The sequence below is a fragment of the Bombina bombina genome, chromosome 5 (genome assembly GCF_027579735.1).
Source record: "Bombina bombina isolate aBomBom1 chromosome 5, aBomBom1.pri, whole genome shotgun sequence".
Lineage (NCBI taxonomy): Eukaryota > Metazoa > Chordata > Amphibia > Anura > Bombinatoridae > Bombina > Bombina bombina.
Window position 1 is genome coordinate 866,177,342 of NC_069503.1, and position 22,325 is coordinate 866,199,666.

General features: G+C 35.5%; 1 protein-coding gene across 1 annotated transcript in view; it reads left to right on the forward strand.

The window, feature by feature from the left end:
• The window catches only part of RNF125 (ring finger protein 125), a 62,621-nt gene extending 42,822 nt beyond the window's left edge, over window positions 1–19,799 (forward strand). Inside the window, exon 6 of the mRNA XM_053715002.1 lies at window positions 16,459–19,799. Within this exon, the coding sequence (XP_053570977.1) occupies window positions 16,459–16,545 (87 nt within the window). The 3' untranslated portion in view covers window positions 16,546–19,799. The remainder of the gene's footprint in view (window positions 1–16,458) is intronic.
• The last annotated feature ends 2,526 nt before the right edge of the window (window positions 19,800–22,325 follow it).

Consider the following 22,325-nt stretch of genomic DNA (forward strand, 5'->3'; position numbering starts at 1 on the left):
AGAGAAAGTGAGACATTTCAGAGAAAATTAAAAAGGTTGAAAAAAGTCTAATTATAGCAATGTAGACAATTACTCTACTGTTTATACTTATATTTTCAGAAGATATAGTGTCCTTTTAAAATGAATAAGGAACATTCACCTAGATTACAAGTTTTGCGCTTTAGAGGGTGCAAAACGAACGCAACAAAAGTTGCGTTATTTCACCCCCCATAGCGCTGCCATTACAAGTTTTTGAAAGCTGCCTTGTGCGTGCAATATGGTGGCGATGAGCTCCATACTGCACAAAATCCAAGGGTTGAGAATACGTGCTTGTGCACACTTTCCCCATAGACTTCAATGGGGAGAGAGTCTTAGAAAAAAAACTAATACCTGAAGCGCGGAATGAAAAGCTCCGTAATGCAGCCCCATTGATGTCTATGGGGCAAAAAAAGTTACGTTTAAATCTAACACCCTAACATAAATCCCAAGTCGAAACACCCCTAATCCGCTGCCCCTTACATTGCCGACACCTAAATAAAGTTATTAACCCCTAATCTGCCGCTCCTGACATCGCCACCACTAATAAAAGTTAATAACCCCTATTCCGCCACTCCACAACATCGCTGCCACTATAATAAAGTTTTTAACCCCTATTCCCCCGCACCCCAACATTGCCGATACTATAATAAAGCTATTAACCCCTATTCTGCCGCTCCCCGACATTGTCCCCACTAAATAAAGTTATTAACCCCTAAACCTCTGGCCTCCCACAGCACCGCCACTAAATAAACCTATTAACCCCTAAACCACCAGCCCCCCACATTGCATAAAATAAATTAAACTATTAACTCCTAAACCTAACAACCCCCTAACTTTAAATTAAAATTACAATATCCCTATCTTAAAATAAATAAAAACTTACCTGTGAAATTAAAAAATCCTAAATTTAAACTAACAATTTACCTAACATAACTATTATACTAAAATTAAAATAACTTCAAATTAAATAAACTAAATTACACATTAAAAAAACCTAACACTACTAAAAATATTTAAATCTAAAATTACAAAAAATAAAAAATACTAAATTACAAAAAATAACAAACAAAATTATCCAAAATAAAAAACAATTACACCTAATCTAATAGCCCTATAAAACTAAAAAAGCCCCCCAAAATAAAAAAAAACCTAGCCTACAATAAACTACCAATAGCTCTTAAAATTGCCTTTTGTAGGGCATTTCCCTAAAGAAATCAGCTCTTTTCCCTGTAAAAAAATACAAAGACCCCCCCAACAGTAAAACCCACCATTACCCAACCAACCCCCCAAAATAAAAAACCTAACTCTAACAAAAACCTAAGCTACCCATTGCCCTGAAAAGAGCATTTGTATGGGCATTGCCCTTAAAAGGGCATTTAGCTCTTTTGCATTGCCCTTAAAAGGGCATTTAGCTCTTTTAAGAAAGCCCAAACCCTAATCTAAAAAAAAATCCACCCAAAAAAAGTTATAAAAAAAACTTGCCCCTGATGATCAACTTACAGTTTTTGAAGTTCGGACATCCAGGCGGCAAGAAGTCTTCATCCATCCTGGTGGCATCTTCTATCTTCGTTCCGGCGGCGTCTTCTATCTTCATCCCGGCGGCGCGGAGCGTCCTCTTCATACGGTTGCCGCCGTACACTGAATCTTCAATGCAAGGGAGCTTTTTCAAAATCGCGTCCCTTACATTCCTATTGGCTGATTTGATTTTTGAAATTCAAATCAGCCAATAGGATGAGAGCTACTGAAATTCCAATAGGAATGCAAGGGACGCCATTTTGAAAAGGCTCCCTTGCATTGAAGATTCAGTGTACTGCGGCAACCGTATGAAGAGGGCACTCTGCGCCGGATGTCTTGAAGGATGGACCTGCTCCGCTCCCCCGGGATGAAGATAGAAGATGCCTCCTGGATGAAGACAGAAGACGCCGCCTAGATGGATGAAGACCTTGCCACCTGGATGAAGACTTCTCGCCGCCTGGATGTCCGGACTTCAAAAACTGTAAGTGGATCGTCGGGGGTTAGTGTTAGGTTTTTTTTTACTTTTTTTGGGTGTTTTTTTTTTGTTTCTTTCATGTAATTAGCAAGAGTCCATGAGCTAGTGACGTATGGGATATACATTCCTACCAGGAGGGGCAAAGTTTCCCAAACCTTAAAATGCCTATAAATACACCCCTCACCACACCCACAATTCAGTTTTACAAACTTTGCCTCCTATGGAGGTGGTGAAGTAAGTTTGTGCTAGATTCTACGTTGATATGCGCTCCGCAGCAGGTTGGAGCCCGGTTTTCCTCTCAGCGTGCAGTGAATGTCAGAGGGATGTGAGGAGAGTATTGCCTATTTGAATGCAATGATCTCCTTCTACGGGGTCTATTTCATAGGTTCTCTGTTATCGGTCGTAGAGATTCATCTCTTACCTCCCTTTTCAGATCGACGATATACTCTTATATATATATACCATTACCTCTGCTGATTTTCGTTTCAGTACTGGTTTGGCTTTCTACAACATGTAGATGAGTGTCCTGGGGTAAGTAAGCTTATTTTCTGTGACACTCTAAGCTATGGTTAGGCACTTTTTATAAAGTTCTAAATATATGTATTTAAACATTTATTTGCCTTGACTCAGGATGTTCAACATTCCTTATTTTCAGACAGTCAGTTTCATACTTGGGATAAATGCATTTGTTTCAATCATTTTTTCTTACCTTAAAAAATGTGACTTTTTCCCTGTGGGCTGTTAGGCTTGCGGGGGCTGAAAATGCTTCATTTTATTGCGTCATTCTTGGCGCGTACTTTTTTGGCGCAAATTTTTTTTTCTGTTTCCGGCGTCATACGTGTCGCCGGAAGTTGCGTCATTTTTGACGGTTTTTTTTGCGTCAAAAGTGTCGGCGTTCCGGATGTGGCGTCATTTTTGGCGCCAAAAGCATTTAGGCGCCAAATAATGTGGGCGTCTTTTTTGGCGCTAAAAAATATGGGCGTCATTTTTGTCTCCACATTATTTAAGTCTCATTATTTATTGCTTCTGGTTGCTAGAAGCTTGTTCACTGGCATTTTTTTCCCATTCCTGAAACTGTCATTTAAGGAATTTGATCAATTTTGCTTTATATGTGGTTTTTTCTTTTACATATTGCAAGATGTTCCACGTTGCAACTGAGTCAGAAGATACTTCAGGAAAATCGCTGCCCAGTGCTGGAGCTACCAAGCTAAGTGTATCTGCTATAAACTTTTGGTATCTGTTTCTCCAGCTGTTGTTTGTATTGCATGTCATGACAAACTTATTAATGCAGATAAAATTTTCTTTAGTACTGTTACATTACCTGTTGCTGTTCTGTCAACATCTAATTTTCAGAGTGTTCCTGATAACATAAGAGATTTTATTTTTTAAATCCATTAAGAAGGCTATGTCTGTTATTTCTCCTTCTAGTATACATAAAAGTCTTTTAAAACTTCTCTTTTTTCAGATGAATTTTTAAATGAACATCATCATTCTGATACTGATAATGGTTCTTCTGGTTCAGAGGTTTCTGTCTCAGAGGTTGATGCTGATAAATCTTTGTATTTGTTCAAGATGGAATTTATTCGTTCTTTACTTAAAGAAGTATTAATTGCATTAGAAATAGAGGATTCTGGTCCTCTTGATACTAATTCTAAACGTTTAAATAAGGTTTTTAAATCTCCTGTAGTTATTCCAGAAGTATTTTCTCTCCCTGATGCTATTTCTGAAGTAATTTCCAGGGAATGGAATAATTTGGGTAATTCATTTACTCCTCCTAACGTTTAAGCAATTATATCCTGTGCCATCTGACAGATTAGAGTTTTGGGACAAAATCTCTAAGGTTAATGGGGCTGTCTCTACTCCTGCTAAATGTACTACTATTCCTATGGCAGATAGTACTTCATTTAAGGATCCTTTAGATAGGAAAATTGAATCCTTTCTAAGAAAAGCTTACTTATGTTCAGGTAATCTTCTTAGACCTGCTATATTTTTAGCGGATGTTGCTGCAGCTTCAACTTTTTGGTTAGAAGTTTTAGCGCAACAAGTAACAGATCATAATTTTATAGCATTATTATTATTCTATAACATGCTAATAATTTTATTTGTGATACCAACTTTTGATATCATTAGAGTTGATGTCAGGTGTATGTTTCTAGCTATTTTAGCTAGAAAAGCTTTATGGCTTAAAACTTGGAATGCTGATATATCTTCTAAGTCAACTTTGCTTTCCCTTTCTTTCCAGGGTAATAAATTATTCGATTTTCAGTTGGATTCTATTATCTCAACTGTTACTGGAGGGAAGGGAACTTTTTTACCAAAGGATAAAAAATCTAAAGTAAATTTAGGTCTATTAATCATTTTCGTTCCTTTCCTCACAACAAGGAACGAAAGCCTGATCCTTCATCCTCAGGAGCGGTATCAGTTTGGAAACCATTTCCAGTTTGGAATATATCCAAGCCTTATAGAAACCTATAGCCAGCTCCTAAATACCCATGAAGGTGCGGCCCTCATTCCAGCTCAGCTGGTATGGGGCAGTTTACGTTTTCTTCAAGGAAATTTGGATCAATTCCGTTCACAATCTCTGGTTTCAGAACATTGTTTCAGAAAGGTACAGAATTGGCTTCAAGTTAAGGCCTCCTGCAAAGAGATTTTTTTTTTTTCTTTCCCGTGTCCCTGTAAACCCAGCAAAGGCTCAGCATTTCTGAAATGTGTTTCAGATCTAGAGTTGGCTGGAGTAATTATGCCAGTTCCAGTTCTGGAACAGGGGCTGGGGTTTTATTCTATCTCTTCATTGTACCAAAGAAGGTCAATTCCTTCAGACCAGTTCCGGATCTATCTATTGAATCGTTATGTAAGGATACCAACATTCAAGATGGTAACTGTAGGACTATCCTGCCTTTTGTTTAGTAAGGGCGTTATATGTCTACAATAGATTTACAGGATGTATATCTGCATATTTTCCGATTCATCCTGATCACTTTTAGTTTCTGAGATTCTCTTTTTAGACAAGCATTACCAGTTTTGTGGCTCTACCGTTTGGCCTAGCGTCAGCTCCAAGAATTTTTTTCAAAGGTTCTCGGTGCCCTTCTGTCTGTAATCAGAGAACAGGGTTTTGATATTTCCTTATTTGGACGATATCTTGGTACTTGCTCAGTCTTCTCATTTTCGCAGAATCTCATACGAATCGACTTGTGTTGTTTCTTCAAGATCATGGTTGGAGGATCAATTTACCATTCAGTTCATTGTTTCCTCAGACAAGGGTAACCTTTTTAGGTTTCCAGATAGATTCAGTGTCTATGACTCTGTCCTTGTCAGATAAGAGAAGTTTAACATTGTTATCAGCTTGTCAAAACCTTCAGTCACAATCATTCCCTTTGGTAGCCTTATGCATGGAAATTTTTAGGTCTTAGGACTGCCGCATCGGATGCGATCTCCTTTGCTCGTTTTCACATGTGACCTCTTCAGCTCTGTATGCTGAACCAGTGGTGCAGGGATTACACAAAGATATCTCAATTAATATCTTTAGACCAATTATACGACACTCTCTGACATGGTGGACAGTTCACCATCGTTTAGTTCAGGGGGCTTCTTTGTTCTTCCGACCTAGACTATATCTCAACAGATGCAAGTCTTACAGGTTGGGGAGCTGTGTGGGGGTCTCTGACGGCACAAGGGGTTTGGGAATCTCAGGAGGTGAGATTACCGATCAATATTTTGGAACTCTGTGCAATTTTCAGAGCTCTTCAGTCTTGGCCTCTTCTGAAGAGAGAGTTGTTCTTTTGTTTTCAGATAGACAATGTCACAGCTGTGGCATACATCAATCATCAAGGAGGGACTCACAGTCCTCTGGCTATGAAAGAAGTATCTCGAATTTTGGTTTGGGCAGAACCAGCTCCTGTCTAATCTCTGCGGTTCATATCCCAGGTATAGACAATTGGGAAGCGGATTATCTCAGTCGCCAAACGTTGCATCCGGGCGAATGGTCTCTTCGCCCAGAGGTATTTCTTCAGATTGTTCAAATGTGGGAACTCCCAGAAATAGATCTGATGGCTTCTCATCTAAACAAGAAACTTCCCTGGTATCTGTCCAGATCCCGGGATCCTCGGGCGGAAGCATTGGATACATTATCACTTCCTTGGAAGTATCATCCTGCCTATATCTTTCCGCCTCTAGTTCTTCTTCCAAGAGTATTCTCCACCTGCTGGTAGCTCCAGCATGGCCTCACAGGTTTTGGTATGCGGATCTTGTCCGGATGGCCTCTTGCCAGCTGTGGACTCTTCCGTTAAGACCAGACTTTCTGTCGCAAGGTCCTTTTTTCCATCAGGATCTCAAATCCTTAAATTTTAAGGTATGGAGTTTGAACGCTTGATTCTTGGTCAAAGAAGGTTTCTATGACTCTGTGATTAAATACTATGTGATAGGCTCGTAAATCTGTATCTAGAGAGATATATTATAGAGTCTGGAAAGACTTATATTTCTTAGTGTCTTTCTCATCATTTTTTCCTGGCATTCTTTTTGAATACCGAGAATTTTTCAGTTTCTTCAGGATGGTTTAGATAAAGGTTTGTCCGCAAGTTCCTTGAAAGGACAAATCTCTGCTCTTTCTGTTCTTTTTTCACAGAAGGATTGCTAATCTTCCTGATATTTCATTGTTTTGTACAAGCTTTGGTTCGTATAAAACCTGTCATTCAGTCAATTTATCCTCCTTGGAGTTAGAATTTGGTTCTGGGGGCTTTTCAAGTTCCTCCTTTTGAACCCATGCATTCTTTGGTCGTTATATTACTTTCTTGGAAAGTTTTGTTTCTTTGGCCATCTCTTCTGCCAGAAGAGTCTCTGAATTATCTGCTCTTTCTTGTGAGTCTCCTTTTCTGATTTTTCATCAGGATAGGGCGGTGCTGCGACCTTCTTTTGAATTTTTTACCTAAGGTTGTGAATTCTAAAAACCTTAGTAGAGAAATTGTGGTTCCTTCATTATGTCCTAATCCTATGAATTCTAAGGAGAAATCATTGCATTCTTTGGATGCTGTTAGAGCTTTGTATTATTATGTTTAAGCTAAGTCTTTCCGAAAGACTTCTAGTCTATTTGTCATCTTTCCGGTTCTAGAAAAGGACAGAAAGCTTATGCCATTTCTTTGGCATCTTGGTTGAAATCTTTATCATGCCTATGTCGAGTCGGGTAAAATTCCGCCTCGAAGGATTACAGTTCATTCTACTAGGTCAGTTTCTACTTCCTGGGCGTTTAGGAATGAAGCTTCGATTGATCAGATTTGCAAAGCAGCAACTTGGTCCTCTTTGCATACTTTTTCAATTCTACCATTTTGATGTGTTTTCTTCTTCTGAAGCAGTTTTTGGTAGAAAAGTACTTCAGGCAGTGGTTTCAGTTTGAATCTTCTGCTTATGTTTTTCATTAAACTTATTTTGGGTGTGGATTATTTTCAGCAGGAATTGGCTGTCTTTATTTTATCCCTCCCTCTCTAGTGACTCTTGTGTGGAAAGATCCACATCTTGGGTAGTCATTATCCCATACGTCACTAGCTCATGGACTCTTGCTAATTACATGAAAGAAAACATAATTTATGTAAGAACGTACCTGATAAATTCATTTCTTTCATATTAGCAAGAGTCCATGAGGCCCGCCCTTTTTTGTGGTGGTTATGATTTTTTTGTATAAAACACAATTATTCCAATTCCTTATTTTATATGCTTTCGCACTTTTTTCTTATCACCCCACTTCTTGGCTATTCGTTAAACTGAATTGTGGGTGTGGTGAGGGGTGTATTTATAGGCATTTTAAGGTTTGGGAAACTTTGCCCCTCCTGGTAGGAATGTATATCCCATACGTCACTAGCTCATGGACTCTTGCTAATATGAAAGAAATGAATTTATCAGGTAAGTTCTTACATAAATTATGTTTTTTTTTAGATTAGGGTTTGGGCTTTCTTAAAAGAGATAAATGTCATTTTAAGGGCAATGCAAAAAAGCTAAATGCCCTTTTAAGGGCAATGCCCATACAAATGCCCTTTTCAGGGCAATGGGCAGCTTAGGTTTTTGTTAGAGTTCGGTTTTTATTTTTGGGGGTTGATTGGGTGGTGGGTTTTACTGTTGGGGGAGTCTTTGTATTTTTTTACAGGGAAAATAGCTGATTTCTTTAAGGCAATGCCCTACAAAAGGCTCTGGTAGTAGTATTGTTAGTTTTTTGTAGGCTAGGGTTTTTTATTTTGGGGGGACTTTTTTATTTTTTATAGGGCTATTAGATTAGGTGTAATTGTTTGTTATTTTTCCTAATTTAGTGTTTGTAATTTAGTATTTTTTTTAATTTTTTGTAATTTTAGATTTAAATATTTTTAGTAGTGTTAGTTTTTTTTAATGTGTAATTTAGTTTATTTAATTTGTAGTTATTTTAATTTTAGTATAAGAGTTATGTTAGGGTAATTGTTAGTTTAAACTTTTTTAATTTCACAGGTAAGTTTTTATTTATTTTAAGATATGGATATTGTAATTTTAATTTAAAGTTAGGGGGTTGTTAGGTTTAGGGGTTAATAGTTTCATTTATTTTTTTGCGATGTGGGGGGCTGGTGGTTTAGGGGTTAATAGGTTTATTTAGTGGCGGTGATGTGGGAGGCCAGAGGTTTAGGGGTTAATAACTTTATTTAGTGGTGTCGGGGAGTGGCAGAATAGGGGTTAATAGCCTTATTATAGTGTGGGCAATGTTGGGGTGCGGGGGAATACGGGTTAATAACTTTATTATAGTGGTGATGATGTCGGGGAGCGGCGGAATAGGGGTTAATAACTTTTATTAGGTGCGGCGATGTCAGGAGCGGTAGATTAGGGGTTAATAAGTTTAATTTAGTGTTTGCGATGCAGTAGGGCGGCGTAATAGGGGTTAATAGGTAGTTTATGGGTGTTAGTGTACTTTGTAACAGTTTAGTTATGAGTTTTGTGTAACAGTTTTGTTGCGTAAAACTCATAACTACTGGACTCAGATAGCGGAACGAATCGTGTTGGTATAGGCTAGAATGCAAGCATTTTAGCCTCACCGCACAACCTGTAATACCAGCGCTATGGAAATCCCACGCAAAAACATCATTTTTTTTTAGTGCGGGATTGACGTTGCGTTACAGGCTAAAATGCTTGTGGTACAGCTATACCAACAAGACTCATAATGGCTGCGTTACGGTTTTTACGCTGAAATGGCATTAAAACCGTAATGCAAAACTCGTAATCTAGGTGATTGTTGGCAAAAGCCTCTATTTCAGGATTGGCAAACATTTAGAATGTGTTTACCCAAATAGTAATAATGTTAGAAAAAGAATTATCTTACAGGCTGTACGGTGCTAGATGTGGGCTGTATGGCAGTAGCACATGCGTAGAACTGGATACTATGTGCCAAAAAATAATTTTTTGCAAGCCACATTAGGAAAGCATGTCAGTGTTACATCCCTACCATAGTCTCAATAGCAACCGAGCACAGAGATTTGTTGTCATTGTGTGGGAGTGTAGAAGTGTATGAGTATATTACATGTGTATTGAGCCCCAGATCTTTTATCCTAGCAATGCCTCTATGCACAAGGAAGCTTATGATAAACATTATGATACTGTGTTCCGCTTTGAAAGTATAAGGCTCAATTCCAATCAATTTGACATGGATACTGGTGGTGTTCCAAATTTCAAATCCATTCTAAAACTTTAGAAAACTCCAAGATAACCCATTTTCAAATGCATTAGTGGCATGAAAACTCACCCTCACATGTTAGTAAGCCATATCCTTTTGTGCTTATCAAAAAGTTAAAAAAGAAAGTTAAAATCAAATTTTTAAACTTGTACATAAATTAAATACAGGTAGAAAACCCTTTATCCAAACTGCTTGGGACTGGAAATGATTTGTATTTCAGAATAGTGTAGGTTTTGTAATAATTGCACCTGTAAAATGGAACAGTTTGGAGAGGGGATGGACCAAGTGTAAATTACAATATCTTATGTCATTAAGGCAATATTTACATGTTATAATACAGCTTATAAATGCAACCTAAAGGTAGTATTATATGATTTTTAATACTTTTGTATACATAGTACTCTGTCATCAGAAAGGTGGGAATTGTTGTTTTAAATAAATATAGACTACCAAAGACACATGCAGAGAAGATTCTGACTTACAAGCGGAGAATATAGTCATTTTTCTTTTCATTTTATTTAAAAAAAAATATTAATTATAAAGTTTAGATTTCAGAATAAGTTTGGATTTTGCAGTTCTGGATTTGGGGATTTGTACCTGTATAATCTAAATTGTAATTTATTTATATATTTATTAAAAATGTAAAAAAAATATATAAAATTAATCAAATTGTTGTGAAATTATTTATTTTTCATTTATTAATATTGGGCCAGATTACGAGTGGCTATTTAGCGCTTTCGCTTGAGTGCTAATTGTGCTATAAGAGAACTTTTTGAGTGCATCAGGTTGTCCTGGTATTACGAGTTGAAAGTAAAAAGTTATCACTCTCGTGCTAACCCGACACACGCAAAAAGACGAACTTACAACATTGCGCATGTCTGCGATAACCTATTCACCCATAGAAGTCAATGGGGGGAAAAAAGTGGAAAAAAACCTAATACCCAACTTGCGCGATCACATATACGGCGCAGGTTTCGGCGCAAGCGTGGGAACCTGCGCCACCCCGGTAATTTCACCTCGCACATCGGGGTATTACATATACGGCGCCGGCATTTCCTAAGTGGCGTAAGTCGGATAAACTAGCGATGTCCAGAAATGAGCGTAAATACAAATTTCTGGAGTCGTCAGTGACTTACGGCACTTTAGAAACTGTCGGCGCCTAAGTAAATTTAAGAAAATAACAAATCTCCTGTAAAAGTCTAACACTTCTCGCAAAAATAAGCCTGACACGTAAAAACCCCTATATCCGAAATCACCCCTCTCATTACTAATATTAAATGTATTAACCCCTAGACCGACAACCCCCACCGCAATAACTAATAAAGTATATTAACCCATAAACCGCCATCAAACCCACACTGCAAGTAATAACTAAATTATTAACCCCTAAACCGCCATAGCCCACAACGCAATAAACCTATTCAAGTATTAACTCCTAAACCGCCATAGCCCACATAGCCTATTAAATGTATTAACCCCTAATCTGCCCCGCCAACGTCGCCGCCACTATAATAAAGTTATTAACCCCTAAACCTAAGTCTAACCCTAACACCCCCCTAACTTAAATATTATTTAAATAAATCTAAATAAATTTACTATTTTTAACTAAATTATTCCTATTTAAAACTAAATACTTACCTGTAAAATAAACCCTAAGATAGCTACAATATAATTAATAATTACATTATAACTATTTTAGGATTAATATTTATTTTACAGGCAACTTTGTATTTATTTTAACTAGGTACAATAGTTATTAAATAGTAATTAACTATTTAATAACTTCCTAGTTAAAATAAATACAAATTTACCTGTAAAATAAATTCTAACCTAACTTACACTAACACCTTACACTACACTATCACTAAATAAATTTAATTAATTAACCCCTTAAGGACCAGCGACGTACCCTGTATGTCGTTGGCCTTTTTTTGGGACTTGATTGTTTTATAGCGCGGTCTTGCCACCAGCGTTGAGACTGCTCTATTCCACAAAGCCTGCTGGAGGGAGTGCATTAATAGAGTGTTCTTGCTAGACTTGTGCTATTATGTCCTGAAAAAACTCTTAACGACCAGTGACATACAGGGTACATTGTGGTCATTAAGGGGTTAAGTACAATTACCTAAAATTAAATACAATAAAATAAAATAAACTAAAGTACAAAAAAAACAACTAAATTACAGAAAATAAAAAAATTACAAGAAGTTTAAACTAATTACACCTAATCTAAGCCCCCTAATAAAATAAAAAAGCCCACCAAAATAATAAAATTCCCTACCCTATACTAAATTACAAATAGCCCTTAAAAGGGCTTTTTGCGGGGCATTGCCCCAAAGTAATCAGCTCTTTTACCTGTAAAAAACATATACAACCCCCCCCCAACATTAAAACCCACCACCCACACACCCAACCCTACTCTAAAACCCACCCAATCCCCCCTTAAATTGAAGTTTAATCCGATAGGCTGATCCAATCAGCCAATAGGATTGAGCTTGCATTCTATTGGCTGTTCCAATCAGCCAATAGAATGTGAGCTCAATCCTATTGGCTGATTGCATCAGCCAATAGGATTTTTCCTACCTTAATTCCGATTGGCCAATCGGAATTGAAGGGACGCCATCTTGGATGACGTCATTTAAAGGAATCTTCATTCTTCAGTCGCCGTCGGATGGAAGAGGATGCTCCGCGTCAGATGTCTTCAAGATGGACCCGCTCCACTCCGGATGGAAGAAGATAGAAGATGCCGACTGGATGAAGACTTCTGCCGGTCTGGATGTCCTCTTATGGCCAGATCGGATGAAGACTTCTGCCCCTCCGGAGGACCACTTGTGCCCGGCTGGGTGAAGACGGCTCAAGGTAGGGAGATCTTCAAGGGGGTAGTGTTAGGTTTTTTTAAGGGGGGATTGGGTGGGTTTTAGAGTAGGGTTGGGTGTGTGGGTGGTGGGTTTTAATGTTGGGGGGGTTGTATATCTTTTTTTACAGGTAAAAGAGCTGATTACTTTGGGGCAATGCCCCGCAAAAAGCCCTTTTAAGGGCAATTTGTAATTTAGTATAGGGTAGGGAATTTTATTATTTTGGGGGGCTTTTTTATTTTATTAGAGGGCTTAGATTAGGTGTAATTAGTTTAAACTTCTTGTATTTTTTTTATTTTCTGTAATTTAGTGTTTGTTTGTTTTTGTACTTTATTTTATTTCATTGTATTTAATTTTAGGTAATTGTAGGTAATTAATTTAATTTATTTAATGATAGTTTAGTGTTAGGTGGCGGCGGCAGATTAGGGGTTAATACATTTAATAGGCAATGTGGGCTATGGCGGTTTAGGGGTTAATGCTTGAATAGGTTTATTGCGTTGTGGGCTATGGCGGTTTAGGGGTTATTAATTTAGTTATTACTTGAGGTGTGGGTTTGATGGTGGTTTAGGGGTTACTAGACTTTATTAGTTATTGCGGTTGACAGGTATATAGGCATTGCGCATGCATTAGGTGTTAGTTTATTTTTCAAGGCATTTTCGGGAGTTACGGTGCTCCCATACTCAGCGCAAGGCCTGCTACGGCTGGCGAGGTAAAAATGTAGTAAGATTTCTCAATTTTCGCCATTTTAAGGCCTTGCGCTGGATATTGGATACCGATTTACGATGCGGTCCCATATTAGCTTATGGGAGTAAAAATTGTGAGCGACAGGTGAAATATACGCGCGTAACTTGTATGCTACACCTTATATATACCGTAATACCAAAATCGCGTAAAATCTGGCATCGCCGGCTTTTGCGGGTGACACTGCATATGTAATGGAGGCCTGCATATTCTCATATATGCGCTAACCCGACATGAAAATATGAATATTTCACATTCAAATGTTCTGCACTTAGCAAAATTTGTTCTATTTATTCGGAAATACATATTTATATATATATATAATTATATAATATATAATAATTCATTAAAATTATGGGGGGAGATAAAAAACTGAAATTAAAATCCTCCATGTCTCAAAATTAAATCAATGTAAATATTTGCATAGGAAATTAGCACATCTAGGCAAGTATCCCCGCTTGCTTTCCCCCAGAAATTCTTAATATACAATGTTACCAATGCACAAGAGAATTGTGGGTAAGATATGCAAATAAGATATGCAAATTCTCAGTTTTTTTGCTTCAAAATACTGTTTTGACACAGCGATCCTTTTATTATGACAGCAAACCAGAAATCACTCACTAGACAAGCCTGTTTCATTCTTTTTGGAACTCATCAGTAGGAGATAGATTTCTGGTTGCTGCATTGGTAAAGCTATTTTCATGGTTAAACCAAAATTCATTAAAATTATGGGGGGAGATAAAAAACTGAAATTAAAATCCTCCATGTCTCAAAATTAAATCAATGTAAATATTTGCATAGGAAATTAGCACATCTAGGCAAGTATCCCCACTTGCTTTTCCCCAGAAATTCTTAATATACAATGTTACCAATGCACAAGAGAATTGTGGGTAAGATATGCAAATTAGATATGCAAATTCTCAGTTTTTTTACGCTATGCAAATTTCCTATGCAAATATTTCCATTGATTTAATTTTGAGACATGGAGGATTTTAATTTCAGTTTTTTATCTCCCCCCATAATTTTAATGAATTTTGGTTTAACCATGAAAATAGCTTTACCAATGCAGCAACCAGAAATCTATCTCCTACTGATGAGTTCCAAAAAGAACGAAACAGGCTTGTCTAGTGAGTGATTTCTGGTTTGCTGTCATAATCCTGTTAAAAGGATCGCTGTGTCAAAACAGTATTTTGAAGCAAAAAAAAAATGAGAATTTTCATATCTAATTTGCATATCTTACCCACAATTCTCTTGTGCATTGGTAACATTGTATATTAAGAATTTCTGGGGAAAAGCAAGCGGGGATACTTGCCTAGATGTGCTAATTTCCTATGCAAATATTTACATTGATTTAATTTTAAGACATGGAGGATTTTAATTTCAGTTTTTTATCTCCCCCCATAATTTTAATGAATTTTGGTTTAACCATGAAAATAGCTTTACCAATGCAGCAACCAGAAAATCTATCTCCTACTGATGAGTTCCAAAAAGAACGAAACAGGCTGGTCTAGTGAGTGATTTCTGGTTTGCTGTCATAACCCTGTTAAAAGGATCGCTGTGTCAAAACAGTATTTTGAAGCAAAAAAACTACGAATTTGCATATCTTACCCACAATTCTCTTGTGCATTGGTAACATTGTATATTAAGAATTTCTGGGTAAAAGCAAGTGGGGATACTTGCCTAGATGTGCTAATTTCCTATGCAAATATTTACATTGATTTATATATATATATATATATATATATATATATATATATATATATATATATATATACTGTATATATATATATATATATATATATATATATATATATATATATATATATATATATATATATATATATATATAGATATATATATATATAGGTATAGATATATAAAGATATATATATTAATACTTAAAACATATTCCCCTAAGGGCAGAACATAGGAATGTTAAATATTTACTGTAAATACATAGTTAAAATCTTTATTAAATAGGAATATTGCATATATATGCTTTTACATGTTTTCATCTACTTAACGGCAAAGGGCTCCAATGCACTTATAAATATGTCTATATGTGTTTACTTATGTATTTATGTGTTTATAAGTGTATATATGTCTGTAAATGCATACAGTATACACACATATATAAAAACATAAATATATATATATATATATATATATATATATATATATATATATTTACACAAATACATATTTATACATGTATATGTATGTATCTCAATATTAAAGCCATTTGCCTGCCTTTTCTTTCCTAACATCTGAGACCTCATATCTTTGAGCCCTTATAACTTTTGTGTGCAATATTTTTTTAAAATATTTTTTTATTAGATGGTATTATTATGAGTGTAACTGTACTTTGTAATGTATTTTTGATGTGTTTTGTGCCACTTTTTTTGTTTTGCAAAACAGTTCACCACAGCTCTGAGGACACAGTTATCTTTCTAGCGTAAATCGCGATTGCGCTCAAGCGATTGCGTATACTTTCGACTTGTAATACCAGCGCAATTTAACCTGCGTGCAAGCGATCGGGAAAACCCGATATTGCTTGCTCACAAATGTTTGCGCTCCACTCGTAATCTGGCATATTATTGGTTAACTGGAAAACCCTGCATGTTACTTTCTATGGGGTCTATTTATGAAGCAGCGGACGCTGCCTCCGACCCACTCCACTTCAGTTCCAGCTGAAGCGGAAGTTAAGAAGCAGCGGTCCTAAGACCACTGCTCCTTAACTTGTCCGCCACCTCTGAGGTGGCAGACAGCAATCCGCCCGATCGAATACGATCGGGTTGATTGACACCACCTGCTAGCGGCCGATTGGCCGTGAATTTGCAAGGGGTGGTATTGCACTAGCAGTTCACAAGAACTGCTGGTGCAATGATAAATGCCAACAGCGTATGCTGTCGGCATTTATCGATGTGTGGCGGACATGATCCGCTATATCGGATCATGTCCGTCCGCACATTAATAAATGGACCCCTATTACTTTATTTTTGGTTGTGTATCTTTTGCATTCCTGTTTTACCTTCTAGTTAAAAAAATCAATTTGGCTACTTGTGATATTGATTAGGATTGATTGTTTTTCATGTACAAATTCAGATGTTTTGGAATGGTGGTTATTGACCAGTTTTCCTTTAATACATGTTTAATTTTGTTTGTTTTTTTCTTTCTTTTTTTAGGATATAAACATAGTGGATGAAGCCCTTATTGAAAGAGTCTTAGACTTTTCCCTCGTGCAATACATGAGAAATTCAAACAGATCCTAACGCAAACTAAATAGACAAGAAAGATGGTGAATGTATCTGTTGTTTATAAGAGTTGGTGATGTATTTTTTGGCCTACACATCAACATTTTTATACAGACACTGTATCACTAAGTCTTTTTTTATAGTATTAGAGAATTATTTAATGGAAGCTAGTAAATATTATTAAACAGAAAGAAACGTAAGTAATTTACTATAGAAAGCGCACTGGTGCACTAAATGTTGCACAATTGAAATCCTATTTCAAATCAAGGCTTCTTTAAGATGTGTAAGTTCATTGATATCTAATGGATTGCCACTTTTGTGAAATTATTATCATTTATACTGTAACCCAAAGTGACGTTTCATGTAAAAAAAATTATGCTACTGATCTAGTGTTACTATCTTAAAGTTTGGACCAGCCATAATGGATTTAATATAGTTATGATATGATTAGTGCAGCTTTTATAATGCTTGATCTATGTTTTTAAGGGCTAGAAAAACAGAGGTATGTGGATTAAATCTGTTCTCAACAATGCACAGTTTTTGCAGCTAAGTCCAAACCCAACACTGAACTCTGTAATTGACAGTCAACTAATACACACCTTTAGCAAATATAGCATTATTCAATATAAGGAAGGTATGTATGCTTTCCTGCTAACAGACAGATATTATAGTTGGTAAGATTAAAAAACATATAAAATAGATAAATATATTTTGCTACTATATTCGTTTTACCTAAATATTAAAGTTAGTGGCAATTTATATTCAAATTTCCATTTTTAAAATCACTCAAATTATAGGAAAGTTGGTATGTTTGCTGTTTAAATAACATCTTGATTCCTCTAGACCTGAAGCTCTACACTATGTGAATATGATAGATCTCAATTCATTTTCAGAAATTAAATTTAAAGGCAGCTGACCCATCCACCTCAAGAGTGAGCATGACGGCGAGCTTGGAATACCCTATGGAAAAAGCTAAGAATCAGGAAAATGAGAAAAATGTAAATGCAAGTACATATTAGAGACTCTAGCTAGACTGAAATAAACACAAGAAGAATGTAAAGGAGACAATTTAGGAAAGTAATCAGTGCAAGTGAGTTAAATGTTGCAGGTTTAGAAAATGGATTCCATTTTAGCAAAGTTAAGTGTGGTAGTTATATAATAATAACAATATACAACACTCATAATAAAGTTGACTTCGCAATTTTAGTGGAATAAGCCACAAACATTTTCACCAGAAGGTCACATCTCTTATAATGATATTTTAAAAATTTGGAAGGTAATTAATTGTATTTAATACTAGCTTTTAGAGCAATTTCTCTCAGACCAACTTTGCCAAGCTCTATTGAACAGGGTTCTCCAAACCACAGGTTGGGACCCATTACTGGGCCATGACTTGTGTGTGTGTTCTAGGAGAGTGTGTGTGGTGTATGTCTGTGTTTTGTATGAGTGTGTTTGGTGTGTGTTATGAGTGTGTGTTGTATGAGAGTGTGTGTTTTATGAAAGTGTTTGTTGTGTTTGTGTGTTGTATGAGTGTGTGTGTTTTGTATAAGAATCTGTGTGGTGTGTGTTGTATAACAGTGTCTGTGTTGTATGAGAGTGTATGTGGTGTGTGTGTTGCATGAGAGTGTGTGTGTTGTGTGTGTTATTACATTTTACAACACTTTCAAGTTTGACTACAATCAGGAATAAAGTATGCACCCATTTAAGTCACTTTGCCAAAAATTGCAGCTATCTTGATGTATATTACTTTAGAATTTTTCAGACCAAGCATAAAAATAGGGTTGCGAAGGTATGTGGTATCATTGAACTGGGTCTTAGGTAAAAAAAGTTTGAAGAACGCTGCTATAGAAGACATCATGTCCATGTTAGACTGACAGTGACACAAAGGGAAAGGGACAAAAACTGGCAGAATGGTGAGCTACTAAAACACAATCTCACTTATATAGAGTAGAAACATTTATTAAAGTATTATTAGATAAGTAGACAGTTGGGTAATTTGATCATTAATTAATATACAGTTATTAAATGCTTGGTATTGTAATCAGCACTGGGTCATAATCTCAGAATGGCCATGGGCCCCTAGAAACATTAAGGCCTTAACAGTGAAACGCAATCATTGCACAGACTTGTCATACTTACTTTACACAATTCTCTGAAAAAATTAACGCACATGTGTAGTAGCAACATAATATGCCATTTTCATCTCGTGAGACCTATACCTAGTTTATATATATTGCTAGGTATTTTCTTATCTCTGAGAGTGAGTTGAGAGCACTTCAGTAGTTCATAAAATGTCATTGTCGCCCTGCAAATTAATTAATATTATTATAACTAACGATTTGGCACCATTGTCACTGTTTAAGTTTAGAAAACATTAAAAAGTAGGAAATAGAATGTTGCTTCTTATAGGGAACATGTTATGTGAATAGTGAATTAGAAAGAAAGGTAACATACGGCTAGATTATGAGTGGTGCACTAACTGTAGCGCAAGTGCAATATCGTGTTTTTTTAGGCTTCCTAGAGTGTCTTCAGCCTCTCCAGTCTTTATGTTATTAAATATTATTCAATAACATAAGGACTGGGGAGTCTAGAGAGCCTAAAAAATGTACCACTCGTAATCTAGGTGATAGTGTGTTCTACATTTATACTTTTTATATATATAGATACTTACAAGTTTAATAATCAAGATGTCAAAATACATTTTAACGTGAGGAAAGATTGGTGAAGGAAATTATCAGAGGGCATTGATCACGACTGTTTGTATGTACGTAATATATTTATCTTCCATTAGTAGTAAAACATGTTTATGAAGAAGGTTCACAATTGTGTCTTTCTTTGAAGAGTTCTAAATATCATACTCTTCCTATTTAAAAGCCATTTCAGTAATCAGATAGTTACAGTAAGTTGTTATGCAAAGTCCTAATTTGCATAATGGCCTACTTGGATGCCATGGGATTTATTTATAATAAGCTAACAAATGTAAGCTATAGAAGTAAGATATGCATTCATATAAGTGATTTATACAATGCACTGTAAAAATGTAAATAAAAATGTATGTTTAGATAAGACAAATATTTGTTTTGGTCACGAAAACTCCCCTTTTCTATTTTCTTTTTAATCACTGATTTAAATGTTTACCTTTTTTAATGTCTTATGTTTTTTTTGTATTTTTTTTTTTTACATATTTTTGCAATGCAGATTTCATATTTTGAAATTTTGTCTTACAAAAAAATAAATAAAATAAATAAAGGTGCATTTCTGTTTACCTTAAATACGTTGTTTATCTTTTTTAATGTACATTTCAGTTTTGTCTTTCATAAATTTATAATTGTGTGCCGGGGCAACATTGACATAAAAAAATAGTTGTGGCAAAATGTATCAAATATAAATTAAAATTATATTGATTTTCTGACAATGCATATGTCGAAGAAAGTTTTTGCTTTGCCACTACAGATTTAAATTAATATTAATATAGATGAATAACATATTTGAATAGAAACATATTTGCAATATACATGTATTGGCACAAATGCTTCTAGTATAGGTTATCACTGTTATATGAAACAAAATAAGTGTATTGCAAATATCAGGATATGTATGAAAGTCTAACTGGATTGTTAGTAGCAGGAACGTACGTTTTTATTGGATTTTAGGAAGAGAAACGCAAGATAAACCTCAAAATAAATAAGTAAATAATATTGAGGTCAGTTTAATAAACGATAAAGCATTTCAAGTAGATGGTTACTCACACACCAATGAACTATGATGAAGCTCTTAGCTTGTAGGAAATTAGGTATAAAGCCCCACAGCTTCCAAAGATTCAGGAATTCCAATTAGTAGTTTAAAACATAAATGTTTTATTAAAATCAAATTGACTTTATTACAGACGTATCACAAGGTAAATAGAGTACAAATGCACCGCCTGTACTCAGAAACAAGCCGAATAACCAGCAAGTTAACAGAGTAGCAGATGCTAAGCAAAAACCTTTCATTAGTGATACAGAAGTCCGTATTGTCCAGTAAGTATTGAATTATAATAAACTACAAATTGGAGTTCCTAAATACTTGGAAGCTGTGGGGCTTTATACCTTAACAGTATAATACGAATAAAACACACACACATTCACTATATAGCTGAAGTCCTAGTTTTCATACAAATTACTGATGTCACTTGACTATATTTTTAAACTCCTGAGTATATATATAGTATATTTATTTAATAAATGCATACATTTATTAAATAAATTGTTTTTAAAATCCCCGGTGAGTGCCTTCACTTGCATGGATTATATTACTTTTATGAAAGTTTACTCCGGGTAAATAACAATATATATTGGTTATTGTGAGTGCTTTATTACTATTGGAAATTGAATAAAACAATTTATCCTCATTATAGAATATTATTTTACAAAAATCAGAGTTTTGTGAGGGAAATGTATGTGTAAAACAAGGATAATGATAAAACTGTGTTTGACATATGATGTGCTTTAGAATGTTACTGCATCGATTGGTGTCACAATGGATAGAGCTTTAGAACATTGAATGGTTATGTTTATGGTTTCTATGGCAATGAACAATAACATAGAGAAGATATGAATTCTGCAAAAGTGAGCTGGACATTTACCTAACCATATGCAAATCCAACATTCTCTCATTAAGAAGACCAGTCTTAAATTATTGTAAATATGTAGTCATTATAGGTAACAAACTCCTAAGTCATAGTGTCCACTTTTTATAACACCTCAACACCTGACACCTGAGGCATTAAAGCCATTAAAATTATACACCTGATAAACATCCATGGCTGAATCATTATCTACTGTTTATAAAGATGAAGATTTTTACTGTCCTGTCTGCCAGGAAGTGCTTAAAAACCCTGTGGAAACCATCAGCTGTAGGCACACGTGAGTACAAAAAAAAGCAATTTTGTAAGTAAACTATGAGGACTAAAAGGAATATGGTAAATGTTCACCATTTTAATTCCTGTTATGAAAAGTTCTTTCCAAATAAAAAGTTGAATTTACGAACACATTACATTATGTTTTTTGGGTAATGACTCAAGTGTGGCATCATGTGTGATACTAGCACTTTTGTACTTAGTATATTAATGACATGCATACATGTGAAAGCACGTGCCTTACCTAGGTATGCTAGATAAGGTAACTACACAAGAAAAATTATTACAACATGTAGTTCTACAAACAATGATTGGAAAATGTTTCTAGTCATATTTGAAACTTATTACTGAGCATTTCAAATTTAACATTTATGTCCCTAGTTTTAAAATAAAGTATTCTTAACATGTTGTATTTGCTAGATTACAAAGTCCAATTGTATGCACTGAGAACTTACTTTGTATAGAGGCATTTCCATAGCAAGTGAGTACATATTTAGTATGGTCTAACAACTGCTGTTGGAAACTGATTCCATTATTATTTAATCTACTTTACAATATGTTTGGATTAAAAGCAGGATTCCAAAATTCTGGAACCAGCCCTAAAATGTATACAATTTAACCCCTTAATGGCCATTGACATACCCTATACCATGCTGGTCTTTCTATGGGGTGTGTTTTTTAATAGTGAAACCTATGTTAGCAACAGTCCACGACTTAGTCTCTAGTAGCGCGGTCTTGCTGCGAGCAGCAAGACACATGCTATTACAGGATGACAATCCCTTAACGACCAGCAACGTACAGGGTACATATCAGTCATTAAGGTGTTAAGCATACACAGAAGAGCAGAACATTCTCCTAAAAACTATATATGTCCATTTCCCTTTATGGACCAAGTTACATC